The sequence below is a fragment of the Odontomachus brunneus genome, unplaced genomic scaffold, assembly GCF_010583005.1.
Source record: "Odontomachus brunneus isolate Ranch 3 - 2012 unplaced genomic scaffold, Obru_v1 Obru_scaffold_157, whole genome shotgun sequence".
Taxonomy (NCBI): Eukaryota; Metazoa; Arthropoda; class Insecta; order Hymenoptera; family Formicidae; genus Odontomachus; species Odontomachus brunneus.
Window position 1 is genome coordinate 220,149 of NW_022639607.1, and position 13,801 is coordinate 233,949.

Sequence of the window (13,801 nt, forward strand, 5' to 3'; positions counted from 1 at the left end):
CCTTCCTGGTGAGCGAAATCACGGAGGAACACGTAACGGCTTACCGACGCTGTCGACTGTACTACTCGCGAGACATCTTACAACTGGCGGTATAAAACGGTTGCGATTATCGCGTCGCGACAAGTACCGACTGCGGCCACCTTCACTCGGCACGCCCGATAACCCGTTCTGACCCACGATGTTTGTTCGATGACAGTTCGTCCACGATGATGCCCGATAATATTTTTCGATACCTTCGATGACAATTCACGCGCGAGATCGTTATCAATTAAATCAAATGCATACAACACAGAAATTCGGTCTCCGAACTGCACGGCGTAACGAACGTACGTAACCTTACCCGCCATACTGTATCGTAGGATGTCGATTTTTGTGACTAATGACGATAATCCATTACTGCTCTTACGACATCGCCTTGCGATCATTACAAGGAATGTACAAAACACATTTTCGGCACTTTCGACGACGATAATATACGAGAAAGTCCTTACCTTCGAGGAGCCGAAGTCGCGGGAAACAATCGTGGCGGAGTTTCGAATCGAAAAGAACGCTACGTCACCGCTGCTGCCTATAGGTACTTCAATTGACCAATAAGCATCGCGCTGAACGGAATGACCAATCCGATCGATCGAATTTATTCGTTACCATAAAGTTTATTCGCGTTGTTTACACTTTTGACATTTTTACACCTAATGTCCGTTATATATTGTTCTCTTTAGAAGAAAAAACTCTCAATGGGCGCGTTCAGCGGAAAAAGCACTCAGTGAGCAATCAACGATTATTGGTTCTTATTGTTAGATCTCTAAATCTAGACAAATTACATTGACGAATTGCTCAACTATTGTGCAACTGTTGAGTTAGCTGAACGCACCCATTGACTGCATCAGCAGATTCAACAATTACACAGCAGTTGAGCAATTCGTCAATGTAATTGGTTTAGATCTAGGGATCTAACAGTAAAGCCCATATCAGACTACGGATTAAGATTGAAATTGAATTGAAAATTAGCCAATCAGAGCAAAGTTCATCAAATTGAGCTTAGTGAATTTTGCTCTGATTGGCTAAATTTCAATTCAATCTCAATCCTAATCTATAGTCTGATACGGGCTTAAAGCCAACGCCACACGATACTTGTTTTCGTTCTAAATTGCTTTCTGGGTTAAAATACTCTTTTCTAATTGCCATTTCTGAACATAAATAGAAATGCACCAATCAAAACAGAGTGTTTTATCTAGCAAGCAGACTAAGGAACCTCTAGTAAAGAGAATCGCCAACTTGGTCATGTAACCAGCTACTCAGCTACTCTGCGATTGGCTGGCATAAACATGTGCGGATTTAAACATTGCGACGCCGATGCAAAACCATATATATAAATATATATATATATATATATAAGCATTTGTTCTGCATTGGCGTCGCAATGTCTAAATCATATATATTTATGCCAGCCAATCAGCTGGTCACGTGACCAAGTTGGCGATTCTCTTTGCTTGAGGTTCTCTAAAGTAGACCAGACGAAACAAGCCGTGTGCCGTTGGCTTTAGACCCGTTAATTTTGAAGATGACGCATTATGGCTCTCGCAGACCAGTGCGATGCGCGACGCGACACACGATATGCGACGAGCGATATCCGGGAGCGGTGCACCTGGACACGGTACATTTGGACACAGCCAATCACAGCACCGTGTGATTAGAGACATTTGTAGGTCCCTTGGAACAGCGACTTGTGATTGGACTGTGTCCAATTGCCCCGTGTCCAACTGATATACACCCGCGATATCCAATGAGTGTATTGGTATTCCGGAGAAGCTGTACGCTCATTGGATATCGCGCATCGCATATCGCGTGTCGTGTCGCAAATCGCGCTGGTTGCGAGAGCCATTACAGTTATAGCGTGTTCGACTGGCCCTGGGTTAATCGCTCCGAGAGCTATTAATGACGTCATAAGTCTCTACTAGCCAATCATAAAGCTTATAAGTACTTGTTCGACCAATAAACGTAGGCTGAATAATCCAGCGTGGGTTAACCTAAAGCCAGTCGAACATACTATTAGTTCCAAAGTCTCCGCTATGAGCCGCTATTTTCCGGCGCGACGAATTGAGGTCGTAGTACAACTCAACAATAAAGCTGACGACCTTCACTTTTTAAATAATAATATCCCACACAGCAAGAATGTCCAAAATACATCATATAGATATCCTAAAAATATTATAACATCCATAGAATATATCCCTATAATATATTTTGGACTGTGTATTTTGTTGTATGGGATTCAACAGCGTGCGTACCCATATAGCATAGAAAATTCTAAAAGTATTCCCAGATAACATGCGTATCTAAAAGATGTCGAAAAGATATCTAAAAGACGTTTTATGCAACAAAATGTTGCATAAAGATATGCATAAGATATGCAAGATATAAGAAATGTTGCATGAGATACGACTGGGTTCAGTCGTATCTCAGTAAACATGCATGTCTAAAAGATGTCGAAAAGATATCTAAAAGATGTCTTATGCAACATTTTGTTGCATAAGACATCTTTTAGGTATCTTTTCGACATCTTTTAGACATGCATGTTTACTGGGATATCACCAATTCTGAGTTCATTTTTAGATACAAAAAGAATTCTTTTTACTGAACTGAACTCTGAAGAATTCTTTTTACATTTGAAAATGAACTCAGAATTGGTGACATACGACTAAATTATTTTCGAATTCTTTTTGAATTCTCTGTACTATCTGGGTAATTTTTATAAAAATTAGATAATAATATTTTAGAAAAGAAACTAGGTTTCTATTTGGTCACCGGTAATTATTATGCATCGATTTCTTTACTCTCTAAGTGATTAAAGCCAGAATGCCTTTTACTTTAATGTTAAAAAAGTAAAAAATATATTGCAGAATTTGCAAGTTAAAAAAAATTGTACTTCCAAAAGGTATAAATCTCATTTGTGTAAGAGTTAATTATGTTAGTTCATCAAACTTCTTTTCAAACAAAAACTTTCACATCTCACGTATCTGATTTATGTTTCTGTACGAGAGATTAGTGAATGTTATATCCTGTTTCTGAAAACTAGAGACTTCCAGTTGTAAAATGCTTCTTGAACCATATTGTGATTTTTTTGCCAAAGCTTTTTTTGCCACAGCCTCATTAATTTTGCTTAAATTTCATCAATAAGTAAGCAATTTAATTTAGAGACACGTAGGGTAATAATAAAATATTTTAAATAAATCACATTTTTATTTTATAAATTATAATGCTATTTTATAAATTATAAATTATTTATTACTGCTGCGTTTTTGGTCTCCATGCCTGTTCTCGTGAAAATTTATGCCGCCTCATCGTGCGTGTCTACCTCGATTCCAGTTTAATCAAAAAGAAACAAGTTTACTGACGACGGCACTGGTTGTATCTACCTATACACATACATGTCTACACACGCATACCGTCCAACCGCCAAAGTGCCATCAAGGTGCGTCGAGCCGATATGCTGAATGAGACCGATGTTATGACCGGTGAGATTTCTGACAGCTGACAGCGAAACGACTTGCTGACGATGCCAGGCGACGCGCCACCCTGACCCTGAGCGTGACACGAACAAATAGACATGCAAGGCATCTGCGAGAACATTCGTACGGCGATTGAACACGGACGTACTGACATTATCAGGTCGCTCTTGGATGCGTGTACGTATGACAACGCTAATACGCTCCGGATACGTTGCTACGCAGAAAATGTTTGGCCTTTGAAAAAAGATATTTCCACCTTTTCCGAGAAGACTTACAAAAATTTGCATTCAAGATTTGAAAGTCGCCGGTATCGTACCGGCATTATTAGCCGCATTATCTACTTATCTGTTTACGTTATTTCCCTTCCTGTCGTAGGTGAAAATGGTAATGCAACAGAGGGTATTACAAGAGATAAGATACTGAATCAACCAGTTCTGGAAGAAGGAACTTTTTTGTCCTATGCCTCCAAGGTCTGAAATAGTTTCTCCCATTATTTATTAATTTATTATTTTCTCTTTTTCTTTCTTTCAATTAAAATATCCTCTTTGCATTTAGGCCAATCAAGCTGACATTGTGCGAACTCTGTTAAACTGCGGTGCTGATCCAGCTGTGCAAAATGCAAATGGACACAATGCAGTAGATGTCGCAGCAAGTGATGCAATACGACGTATTTATATAGAGGAACTATTGAGGGCAACAGCTGCTTCAGAGTATGTAAACAATTCTCCACGATGAGATCTAAGTGTTCTTTCTCAAATGATAAAAGCAATAAACACATATTAAATAATTAAATTTTGATATTCTTTTGGAAATGATAATGGCAATAAGCACATATTAAACAATGTTACTAAGTAGGGATATAAATTTCTTACAGAGTAGACAGAGTGGTACAATTGTTAGATGCAGGATTAGACGTTAATTCATGGGATTCACAAGGTAGCAAGAACACGCCGTTACATTGGGCAGCATGTTACGGAAACAAGGACATTGTCGCGTGTTTACTCGGTAAAATTCAGACAGACGTTGCGCTCACGTACTGCTAACGATGTTTTATTATATCATACTCTTTCCGCAGATAAGGGAGCTGATGTAAACGCCGAGAATGGTTGTGGCGCGACTCCGTTGCACGATGCAGTGAATCGCGGCGACATCGCTATTTGCCAGGAGTTGCTGCAGGCTGGCGCGAATCCTCTAGTACGAGCTACCAAAGGGTAAGCGTCCGATCGTACGAATATGTCCATTTTGCGTGTGCACAAATGCACCAAAGAGCGATCTTTTCCTCAGAACGTTCACGGGAAAGGCGCCATATGATCTGTCCAGGAAGAAGCAATCCCTACACTGTTTCCTTCAAAGATTTATGTCGAACTTTATGTTAAACGAAAACGAAACTATGCACAGCCCCACCACCACTCTGCCCTCGTTCGCAGAGGGAAACTTTTGCCAGAAGAATCTCTCGAACAATATGAGTCAACTCTCGATCGAGTCTAATAAATCCTCGGATCCGGTGTACGATGTGCCTTTGCGCGACGTGGGCAAGGAGAGTCCTAACAAATCCATCGCCGACAAAGGGAGTATCTACAGTTTACTGTGGCCGCAACCGAAGGTTGTGATAGAACTAAAAAACTTCACAGCTCCATTCATCGCTGGAAAGGAGCTTTTTATATCAATAATACAGGTAGTTCGCAGATAAATTTAATTAATTTCAATTAATATAAATTTTTAAAAACATACAGGCGTCCAGAAGACGCGTCATATTTTCTCATTAATTCTCAAACATTTGTATTTACTTGCAATTTTGTTTTGCACTTTTTTTTTACATTTTGTTTTGCATTTGACGGGACACTGCATACAAATTATTTCCCAGGGCAGCGAGTCTGTGCACAGAATATTGGACGTATGGGAGATCAGTAGAACTCACCTGCTGGAGTTGGGTCATGATGTGAAGATCGGTGAAGTGCAGCCCAGTTGCGGCAAACTGCTCAACGACAACACGATCGAGTGTATCGTGAACGGAAATCTATTCAACGTCGCAGATGGCTATCAGCTACACATCTCGCAGAACTCCATTAAAGTGAGCGCCGGCAGTCTAGCAGGGCTGCATTACGCGGTTTGCACTTTCGTGCAGATCCTACGGTTGAGTAAGAATCAGAGCAGATCGGAAGTGTGCGAGATAGAGCCAGTGTTCATCAAGGACGAACCGAGGTTCACTCATCGCGGTGTGCTGTTGGACATCTCACCCAGAGGACGCATACCAACCTTGGAGTATCTGCTGCATACCATCGACCTGTTGTCATCATTCAAAATCTCGCATTTGCATCTTTACTCCAGGCTGATACCAAACTGTGACTGGCAGCTTTGCTACTCCAAATCCGAGATGGTCACCTTGGACAGATATTGCAGGTATGAACATTGTACATTGGTAGACTCTGAATACATTTTCCAATGAATAAATTATTCTTGCAGAGATCGTCATCTAGACATAGTTCCCACTTTAGACGTCGAGTCTAATGTCGGCCAGCATCACTTGACGCAAATGTGGCCTATATTTCAAGAATTACTCGCAGTATTCCCCGGCTTAAGCTATGTTCACGTGGGCCCGCGACTAGCTAGTCTCTTAGTGCAGGCTGACAGTTTCGATTTGAACGTGTCAATCAACGAGACGATCGAAACGGACATGTCAGAAGTATTCAAATCTTATTCCTGTCTTCAAGAACTTTGGCACATTCTCAATCTGAGCTCAAGCACGACTTTAATGTTATGTTCCAACGGTTTACATTCCAAACCGGAGTTCCACAATATTCCCACCAACATCATACTCGTCGAGTATGGGTTTCAGGTAAATAATTTACTGGCACACATAATGATAATAAAAGCATTTGCGAAGAACATAGGATTTATCATGAAGATTCTAACATTACAGGCTGATTACGATTTCTCTGAGTGGACAGAAGCATTCAGGATAGCGGGCGGAAACGTTTTACCGAGTTCCGGCACAGCCAGTTACAATAGTTTGGCGGGATGTCCAGCTTCGACATATGCCAACACACGAAATGCGATAAAAACTTCTTTAGAGCAGAATTCGGTCGGTATTGTTGTCGCACACTGGTCAGGTAGCCATCATCTTACGCCGCATCCCTTTGCATGGATCGGTTATCTTATAGCAGCAGGCTTAGCTTGGAACCCGATAACGGAGATAGACTTGGGTCCAGACGACATTTACGATATCCCCGAATTATCTGCATCAGTTAGGTAAGATTGACATAATGTAAAGACCGGTTTATATCAAAAGTGGTAGTAACAATATTAATAGCAAAAAGCTATAAGTGAAAACGTTTCTAACAAAAGATCTAATTTTCAACATTCTTTGATCTAGATCATCATGGGTTACAGAAATAATGTTTTTGTTAAAACTTAATAATATTAGTGATAAAGCTTATCAGTCACAAAAATGAATAACTTTTGTCAATAGCATTTGTTTTCCGCAAAATGTTGAAAACAAATGTTATTAATATTTTTTATAACGAAAATAACGAAATTAATAACAAACTGTGGCTAATTTGATGACTAACTTGTTGGAAACAAATGTTTTTAACAATTTTAAGTGAGACAATTTATATTTGTTAGTAACACTGCTGGAAGTGCATCTTATTAGTAATTTTACTGCTGATGTAAACTGATCTTAAAACCTATACTACTATATATCGTGTAACAGATTTGTTCTTTTCATCGATCATGTTTAATCAGATCACTTCATTTTGCAGAGAAAAATGTATCACGAAATTACTGGACGTACACGTGTTTCAAGACTCTGAATATAAAATTGGTAGCGCAATATTGGAACTAGGACGTCTAGATACTTTAGTACTGACGCTGAGCAAGAATCAAGCGGTCAAGGATTTGCAACAAATCCCTGATAATCGCGGCTCTACCTTATACAGATTATTGACCGACCCTGATAATGTAAATCTCGAGTATCTTTCGGCCGATCTGTTTGCTGTAAGTAAAAAACCTTTATCTAGGGTTTTTCGGAATGATATCTTTAAATTAGTAGACACATGTCTGCACATAATATCTTCAAGGCAAACAAATGAGATATCCGTAATACTAATAATTTCCTGTGCGTTATTTTGTAGAAAATGACGAAACAAGTCAAACGAATATCCCATTCTTTGTACGAAGCAAATCTCTCGTCGAAGTTCGCGTCGATGGAGATACAGGAACTGCAATTAACTTCCGACCTGATGCTAACGGCTTGCAAAATCGGCCGGACGTTGATCGGAGTCGGCGTGAATCCTAACAGCAACATGGGACTGGCGGTTATCAATCTGGGAGTATGCAATCTGCCACCGACTTTCAGAACGGACATAGCAAATAAAATGTTAGCTCACATCGAGCAGTATAAAGGTTCCTGGTTGCAAAGGCATCTGCCACAGGGCCTTCAGAGCTCATTGCTAGTTTTGACAAGTGCATTACACAGATTCGTGCCAGAAACATAAGTCTTTTTTTAAAGACACATTTGTATTGAACATCTCGGTGAGTGCGAATGTCTGCGGCAGGACATTATAAAAGCTAGAGTCCAAAAGAAATTTTTTTGGGGTATCTTTTGGTCCTTTGTATCATTTGGGATGTTAGTCGATAAAAGTTCCAATAAAAGACTGCAACGTGCAAGTATACACAAGTAGATGAAACATATTACATACAGAATCCCACGCAGATGAATTCGCAGAGCGACTGCACGGAGAGCAATATAACACTTGTACCTTTATATGATTATGTACCGAATTATACTGTTGTATATTCACACTGTGCAATATCGTTTCCCCGATATCTGCCAGAAAGAATTTACTCGAAGGGGTCAGCGGCTTTGTTGAGAAAATATAATTTTGTTCACACCGAGAAATTGCAATTATATATGTTCATTTTATTAAATACAAAAAAATTTATTGATTATATGTTTCGTTATTGATTATGATATATGGGAGTCGTGGATGATGTATAATTAACGACAAAAATTACGATTATACCATTTATTTCCGCACGAATATGTGCGGGTGCAAAAACAGAGGCCAGAGTTTTTTTACACATAATAAGGTAATATATATTTTTTTCCATAATACTAACAAATTTGATACAATTATATACTATCTTATATCATAAACATACATTATTCACATGCAATAAACAATATCGATGCAATAACAATTAAGTTATTTTGTAATAAATAATACTGACATTTTTTTTATGTGTATATACTTTACAACGAACATATGTACATTTATCTTATATCTCAATGCTAATTACTCAAAATAGATTTCACTATTTAAAAGCGATAGAAAAATATCAATTAGAATTGTTTGAGCACCTATTGATTGCACTTGCACAATTGCTAGTTAATCCTGAGATAGTATTAGCACAATAGCATTGCAATTGATCAATCTATCCTTTTTACCAGATTATAGTGCTTTAAATGCATTCTGGCATAAAAAGTTTATGCAATGAATTAATATACATTTATAAAAATATGTCAATTATGTTCCATAGATAATATATTATCACTATCTATGAGGTTATTTCTTTTTTGTTCACTCCATCCCCCCAGCTCTAAATCTTGTTTGTGAAGCATTTCCTTTTCAAGTGCTTGCAGTCTATAAAACTCATTGATCTCAAATTGATATTTGGGTGCTGTTATTCCAAGGAAATTAGCCAGAAATTCACCAACATAATCACAACCATCCAACATTTTTGAACTCAACCATGTGGTCTGATACCATGCCCATGGTAACCATTTCATAGTTTTCTAAAAGATAACATAAAGATCATTGTTATAATTTTGTCATTGTAATAAAGATTTTAATTGGCATAAGCTGCATAATTACAGGATCTATCTGGGACATTGTTTTATTGCTCTTTGGCATGTCAATCTCATCTTCTGAGGAATATTCTTCCATTACACCATCAGAAAAATGTAGTATCCTCTTTGGTTTTTTATCCATATTGACCTATAAGGAATAATATATTTGTTGATTTTTAAATATAAAATATTGTAATAATATATAACATGTTACAAATTTTCCTTAAAAATATTATTCTCATGACATCAACAAATTTAGTTAAGAATTTAAAAAATAAATAAAAACACTCTACTAACACATTAACATTTTATTACTATCAATTAACCAATTAACCAAACTAATCGTAGAAAATTAAATCCAAGTTTTCTCTATGAACAAACGTGCAATTACAAGAAATGTTTTAACCTCAAACAAATGCCGTTAAACAAAGAATTTAACGTTTGAAAAATGATATAAACGGAAAGTTAAGACTGACTGTGAATGCTGCTAATGAATATACCTGTGTATCTACATCGGAGCATTCCTGCAGGATTACTTCGCTCAAATCAGAAGCTTCATCTCTTTCCAGCGTCATTATTGGTAGTATCTTGCGATAACCGAGAAATTTTTTCGCTAAACTGCGCCTCTGACTCTTGACAGTTCTCGATAATGCGTTCAGTAAACATACGCCTTTCGTCTGTGTGCTATTCAGCTGATTCATTTACAGATACGATTTACAATGGACGACGTAATATAACGGTCGAGGGTCTCAATTGAGATTCCATTGGTGGTTTGCTGCAGGTCAATCGATATCTTGAAGATGACGTACGAAGTTCCGCAACGCTGCTTTTAGAGTTTCAAAGTTTCCCGCGTCTCTTTTTCAGTTTGGTCGAGTTTTTTAATTCATTGATGAATCCATCGCATGATGCGCAAATGCAATGTTTCGGTGTATTTACACATCATGCGATGGATCCATCGATGAATTAAAAAACTCGCCTTTTATCTATGACGTTGCCATACGTGCGTACGCAACTGCGCTTATACATCTATTTCGCGTTCCTAAGAGCCATTTTCACAATATACGATTCACTTTAATTATCAGTTAAATGTCAACAAGTGATTGGTTAATTCTGATCAACGTCAAATACAATTGGTCAATTCCAATGGAATAACTGGTAGTTAAAGTTAACCGGAGATTATATGAAAATGGCCCTAAGTTGCGCGTCATGCAGTTACGGAGCATTCTGATTGGCAAAACACGAAGTCATTCTTTTCTAGAATTCTTTTAATTATAATTGGACACTTAGGCCCATATTCTGAATCCTCTTTTATCTATAAAAGTGTTTCTAAAAGAGGCTTAGGAGCTACCTGATTGGCTGAGAAGCTATATTCAAGGCACTTTTATCGATAAAAGAAGATTCAAAATATGGGCCTTAGGCCTGTATTCTGAGTTCTCTTTTAACGATAAATGAGCCTCTAAAAGTGGTCATAAGCTTTCTGATTGGCTATGAGTTACTTTTAAAGGCTCATTTATCGTTAAAAGAGAACTCAGAATATGGACTATACTGATTCGCCATATGTGTATCAGGAAGAAGCAGATGGAGTGAGAGATAAGTTGCAACGTGTTCGTCATTTAATTCTGAACAGTTTCTCTTTCACTCCTATGAGTTTCTTTCTCGCTATCATTCACTTCTTCGCTAACATATGCGGATCAAAGAGCCAATAAGAATTGAACCATAAATGTCTAAACTCTGACTTGGGCTGAGTTCCACTTAACGTCCGCAACGATCACGGCATCATTTTATCCTTGTTTTTCACTGAACGTTAAATAAGGATAGAATCGTTGTGAACGTTAAGTGGAACGCACACTTGGTGGAACTTTACCGTTTCCCCGCTAGAAGGGAGCCGTCGATTTTCGAGCCTTCGAGTCGACTTGACGTCGAATGGCGACAGCCAGCAGTTTGTACGAACCGGAGCAGCGAGAGTTAAAAGGAAACTGTTCGCGGCTGACCAGTCTGTTGTATGAGATGGGTGGTGTCAGATCTTGAGGTGGAAACAGTCAGACCAGTACAGTGCAAACGCGGAGGTTCTTTGGTGCGGCTCTCACAGGACAAGTAAACGGACAAGCAAGCGAGCAAGCAGTTCGCATCGTGCTTTTAGGACGCGACGCGACGTTTAAATGATGTGAGTGTCGGACGCTCTCATAACGAGTGCAAGTGTAGTGTCACAGTCACTTGTGACTCCCGAACAATGTTTCACCACGAGTACGAGAAACGGCTGTGCGTGAAGATCACGACGGACGGCTCCGGAGCAACGGCTAGTGCCTCTGCCGCTGTTGCCAACGCCTACTCGCCCGTCTATTTCTCACCCACGAAGACGTCGACGATCAACAACAGCTACGATCGCTTCATACCTACTCGATCGGGCAATAACTGGCAAACCACGTTTTCTATGATCAGCGAAAACGGCCGGGGCGGCTTGATAACGAAAAAGACGAGGGAGAACGGCGAAGGCAGTCGCGACGGTATCGCTTATTCCTGCCTGTTGAAGAACGAGCTACTGGGCGCCAGTATTGAGGACGTCAAGGGCCAGTGCGAAGAGCGTCGAGTGTTGTCACCATTAGTGACGAAAAACCTGTTTAAGTACACCACACCTACCAAGGATCGCACTCTATTGGACCAGAGCTCACCTTACTCTCTATCACCACTCAGTGCAAAGAGTCAGAAGCTACTGAGGTCACCCAGGAAGGCCACCAGGAAGATTTCCAGAATACCTTTCAAAGTACTGGATGCACCTGAACTACAAGATGACTTCTATTTGAATTTGGTTGATTGGTCCTCTCAGAATGTCCTTAGTGTTGGCTTAGGCAGCTGTGTTTACCTCTGGTCAGCGTGCACCAGCCAAGTGACACGTTTATGCGACTTGTCCAGTGATGGCAATAGCGTTACATCTGTTGCATGGAATGAGAGAGGCAATCTGGTGGCAGTAGGCACACACATGGGTTACATCCAGGTAATGTTGTCATTTTTCCAAAAAATTGACCATAATTATGCAAGAGTGATGAAATTCAAAAATACTTTATTATACCATACTTTCAGCAAAAATATCATACTTTCAGTAAAAATAATATTGTATGATATAATTGATAATCTGTTTGCAAATAGTACTTATAGAAATACTTACAGAAGTTAAAAGTCTGAAAAGTTCCTCACATGTAATTTTGTACTGTATTTACAGTCTCAAGGAAATCCTTTATCCTAATTATATTATTTTAATATTTACATTGAAATAAATATAAGAGTGCATGTAATACAAAATTTGATTTATTTTAATATGTGTAGAAATAATTTCCATAGTCTTATATAGTACCATTTAAATTAATACAAAAAAACTAATTTTTTCAAGGTTGATAGGAAAAACTAACAAGAGAACATGTTTTTTTTCCGATTTTCTTCAACCCTTGGAAACACTGCGTGCAGGTGTGGGATGTGGCTGTGAATAAGCAGGTGAGCAAGTTGCAGGGTCACAGTGCTCGGGTAGGCGCCCTCGCGTGGAATGGCGAGGTGCTCTCCTCCGGCAGCAGGGATAGATTGATACTGCAGAGGGACGTAAGGACGCCGTGTGTGGTCGGCGAACGCCGGCTCGGCGCACACCGGCAGGAGGTGTGCGGCCTTAAATGGTCACCGGACAACCAATACTTAGCATCCGGCGGCAATGACAATCGACTATACGTGTGGAACCTGCACTCTCTCTCGCCTATACAGACTTACACGGAGCACGTAGCGGCAGTTAAGGCCATCGCCTGGTCGCCTCACCATCACGGACTGTTGGCCTCCGGCGGCGGTACTGCTGATCGCTGCATTCGTTTCTGGAACACGCTAACCGGCCAACCGATGCAGTCAGTCGACACGGGCTCGCAGGTGTGCAATCTCGCGTGGAGCAAGCACAGCTCCGAGCTGGTCAGCACGCACGGCTATTCGCAAAACCAGATCCTCGTGTGGAAGTACCCAAGCCTGACGCAGGTCGCCAAGCTTACCGGCCACTCGTATCGCGTTCTTTACTTGGCGATGTCGCCGGACGGCGAGGCGATCGTCACCGGCGCCGGCGATGAGACCTTGCGCTTCTGGAATGTTTTCAGCAAGGCGCGCAGTCAGAAAGAGAACAAGTCCGTATTGAATCTGTTTACGAGTATCCGATAAATTTGCTGTGACAGTTACGAGAAGGGTGGACGGGTGTCAGCGCGCTGTGTCGGAAATGTCGGCATCGTATTATTTTATTATGTATTTGTACATATATATACATCTCGTCTCGAATAGATCGAATATGTTGAATATATACGATCATAGTATTCAAAAAATTATTATATATATACCTATATGTATATGTATATATGTATATATATATATATATATATATATATATATATATATATATATATATATATATATATATATATATATA

The 13,801-nt window shown here is 39.5% G+C and overlaps 3 protein-coding genes across 3 annotated transcripts; 2 read left to right on the top strand and 1 right to left on the bottom strand.

Moving 5' to 3' along the window:
- Positions 1-3,418: 3,418 nt before the first annotated feature.
- On the top strand, positions 3,419-8,459 carry LOC116850848. The gene is made up of 11 exons (XM_032829582.1): positions 3,419-3,686; positions 3,885-3,979; positions 4,065-4,219; positions 4,384-4,514; positions 4,585-4,720; positions 4,794-5,184; positions 5,374-5,909; positions 5,973-6,345; positions 6,430-6,758; positions 7,271-7,505; positions 7,643-8,459. Exons 1-11 carry the CDS (start codon positions 3,608-3,610, stop codon positions 8,003-8,005), a joined length of 2,823 nt encoding a protein of 940 aa, XP_032685473.1. The 5' UTR covers positions 3,419-3,607; the 3' UTR covers positions 8,006-8,459.
- Positions 8,460-8,521: 62 nt separating this feature from the next.
- Positions 8,522-10,293, bottom strand: LOC116850849 (protein FAM177A1). The gene is made up of 3 exons (XM_032829584.1): positions 9,861-10,293; positions 9,386-9,508; positions 8,522-9,306 (listed from the first exon to the last, which is right to left on the bottom strand). Exons 1-3 carry the CDS (start codon positions 10,059-10,061, stop codon positions 9,034-9,036), a joined length of 597 nt encoding a protein of 198 aa, XP_032685475.1. The 5' UTR covers positions 10,062-10,293; the 3' UTR covers positions 8,522-9,033.
- Positions 10,294-10,908: 615 nt separating this feature from the next.
- Positions 10,909-13,724, top strand: LOC116850852 (fizzy-related protein homolog). The gene is made up of 2 exons (XM_032829595.1): positions 10,909-12,352; positions 12,820-13,724. Exons 1-2 carry the CDS (start codon positions 11,591-11,593, stop codon positions 13,537-13,539), a joined length of 1,482 nt encoding a protein of 493 aa, XP_032685486.1. The 5' UTR covers positions 10,909-11,590; the 3' UTR covers positions 13,540-13,724.
- Positions 13,725-13,801: the final 77 nt, after the last annotated feature.

Coding starts and splice junctions, on each gene's coding strand:
- LOC116850849 (XM_032829584.1), bottom strand. CDS start 10,061: ATGAATCAGCTGAATAGCACACAGACGAAAGGCGTATGTTTACTGAAC. Junction 9,509..9,860: donor GCTCCGATGTAGATACACAG/GTATATTCATTA, acceptor TATTCCTTATAG/GTCAATATGGATAAAAAACC. Junction 9,307..9,385: donor CAATGTCCCAGATAGATCCT/GTAATTATGCAG, acceptor GTTATCTTTTAG/AAAACTATGAAATGGTTACC.
- LOC116850852 (XM_032829595.1), top strand. CDS start 11,591: ATGTTTCACCACGAGTACGAGAAACGGCTGTGCGTGAAGATCACGACG. Junction 12,353..12,819: donor CACACATGGGTTACATCCAG/GTAATGTTGTCA, acceptor CACTGCGTGCAG/GTGTGGGATGTGGCTGTGAA.
- LOC116850848 (XM_032829582.1), top strand. CDS start 3,608: ATGCAAGGCATCTGCGAGAACATTCGTACGGCGATTGAACACGGACGT. Junction 3,687..3,884: donor CAGGTCGCTCTTGGATGCGT/GTACGTATGACA, acceptor TTCCTGTCGTAG/GTGAAAATGGTAATGCAACA. Junction 5,185..5,373: donor TTTTTATATCAATAATACAG/GTAGTTCGCAGA, acceptor ATTATTTCCCAG/GGCAGCGAGTCTGTGCACAG.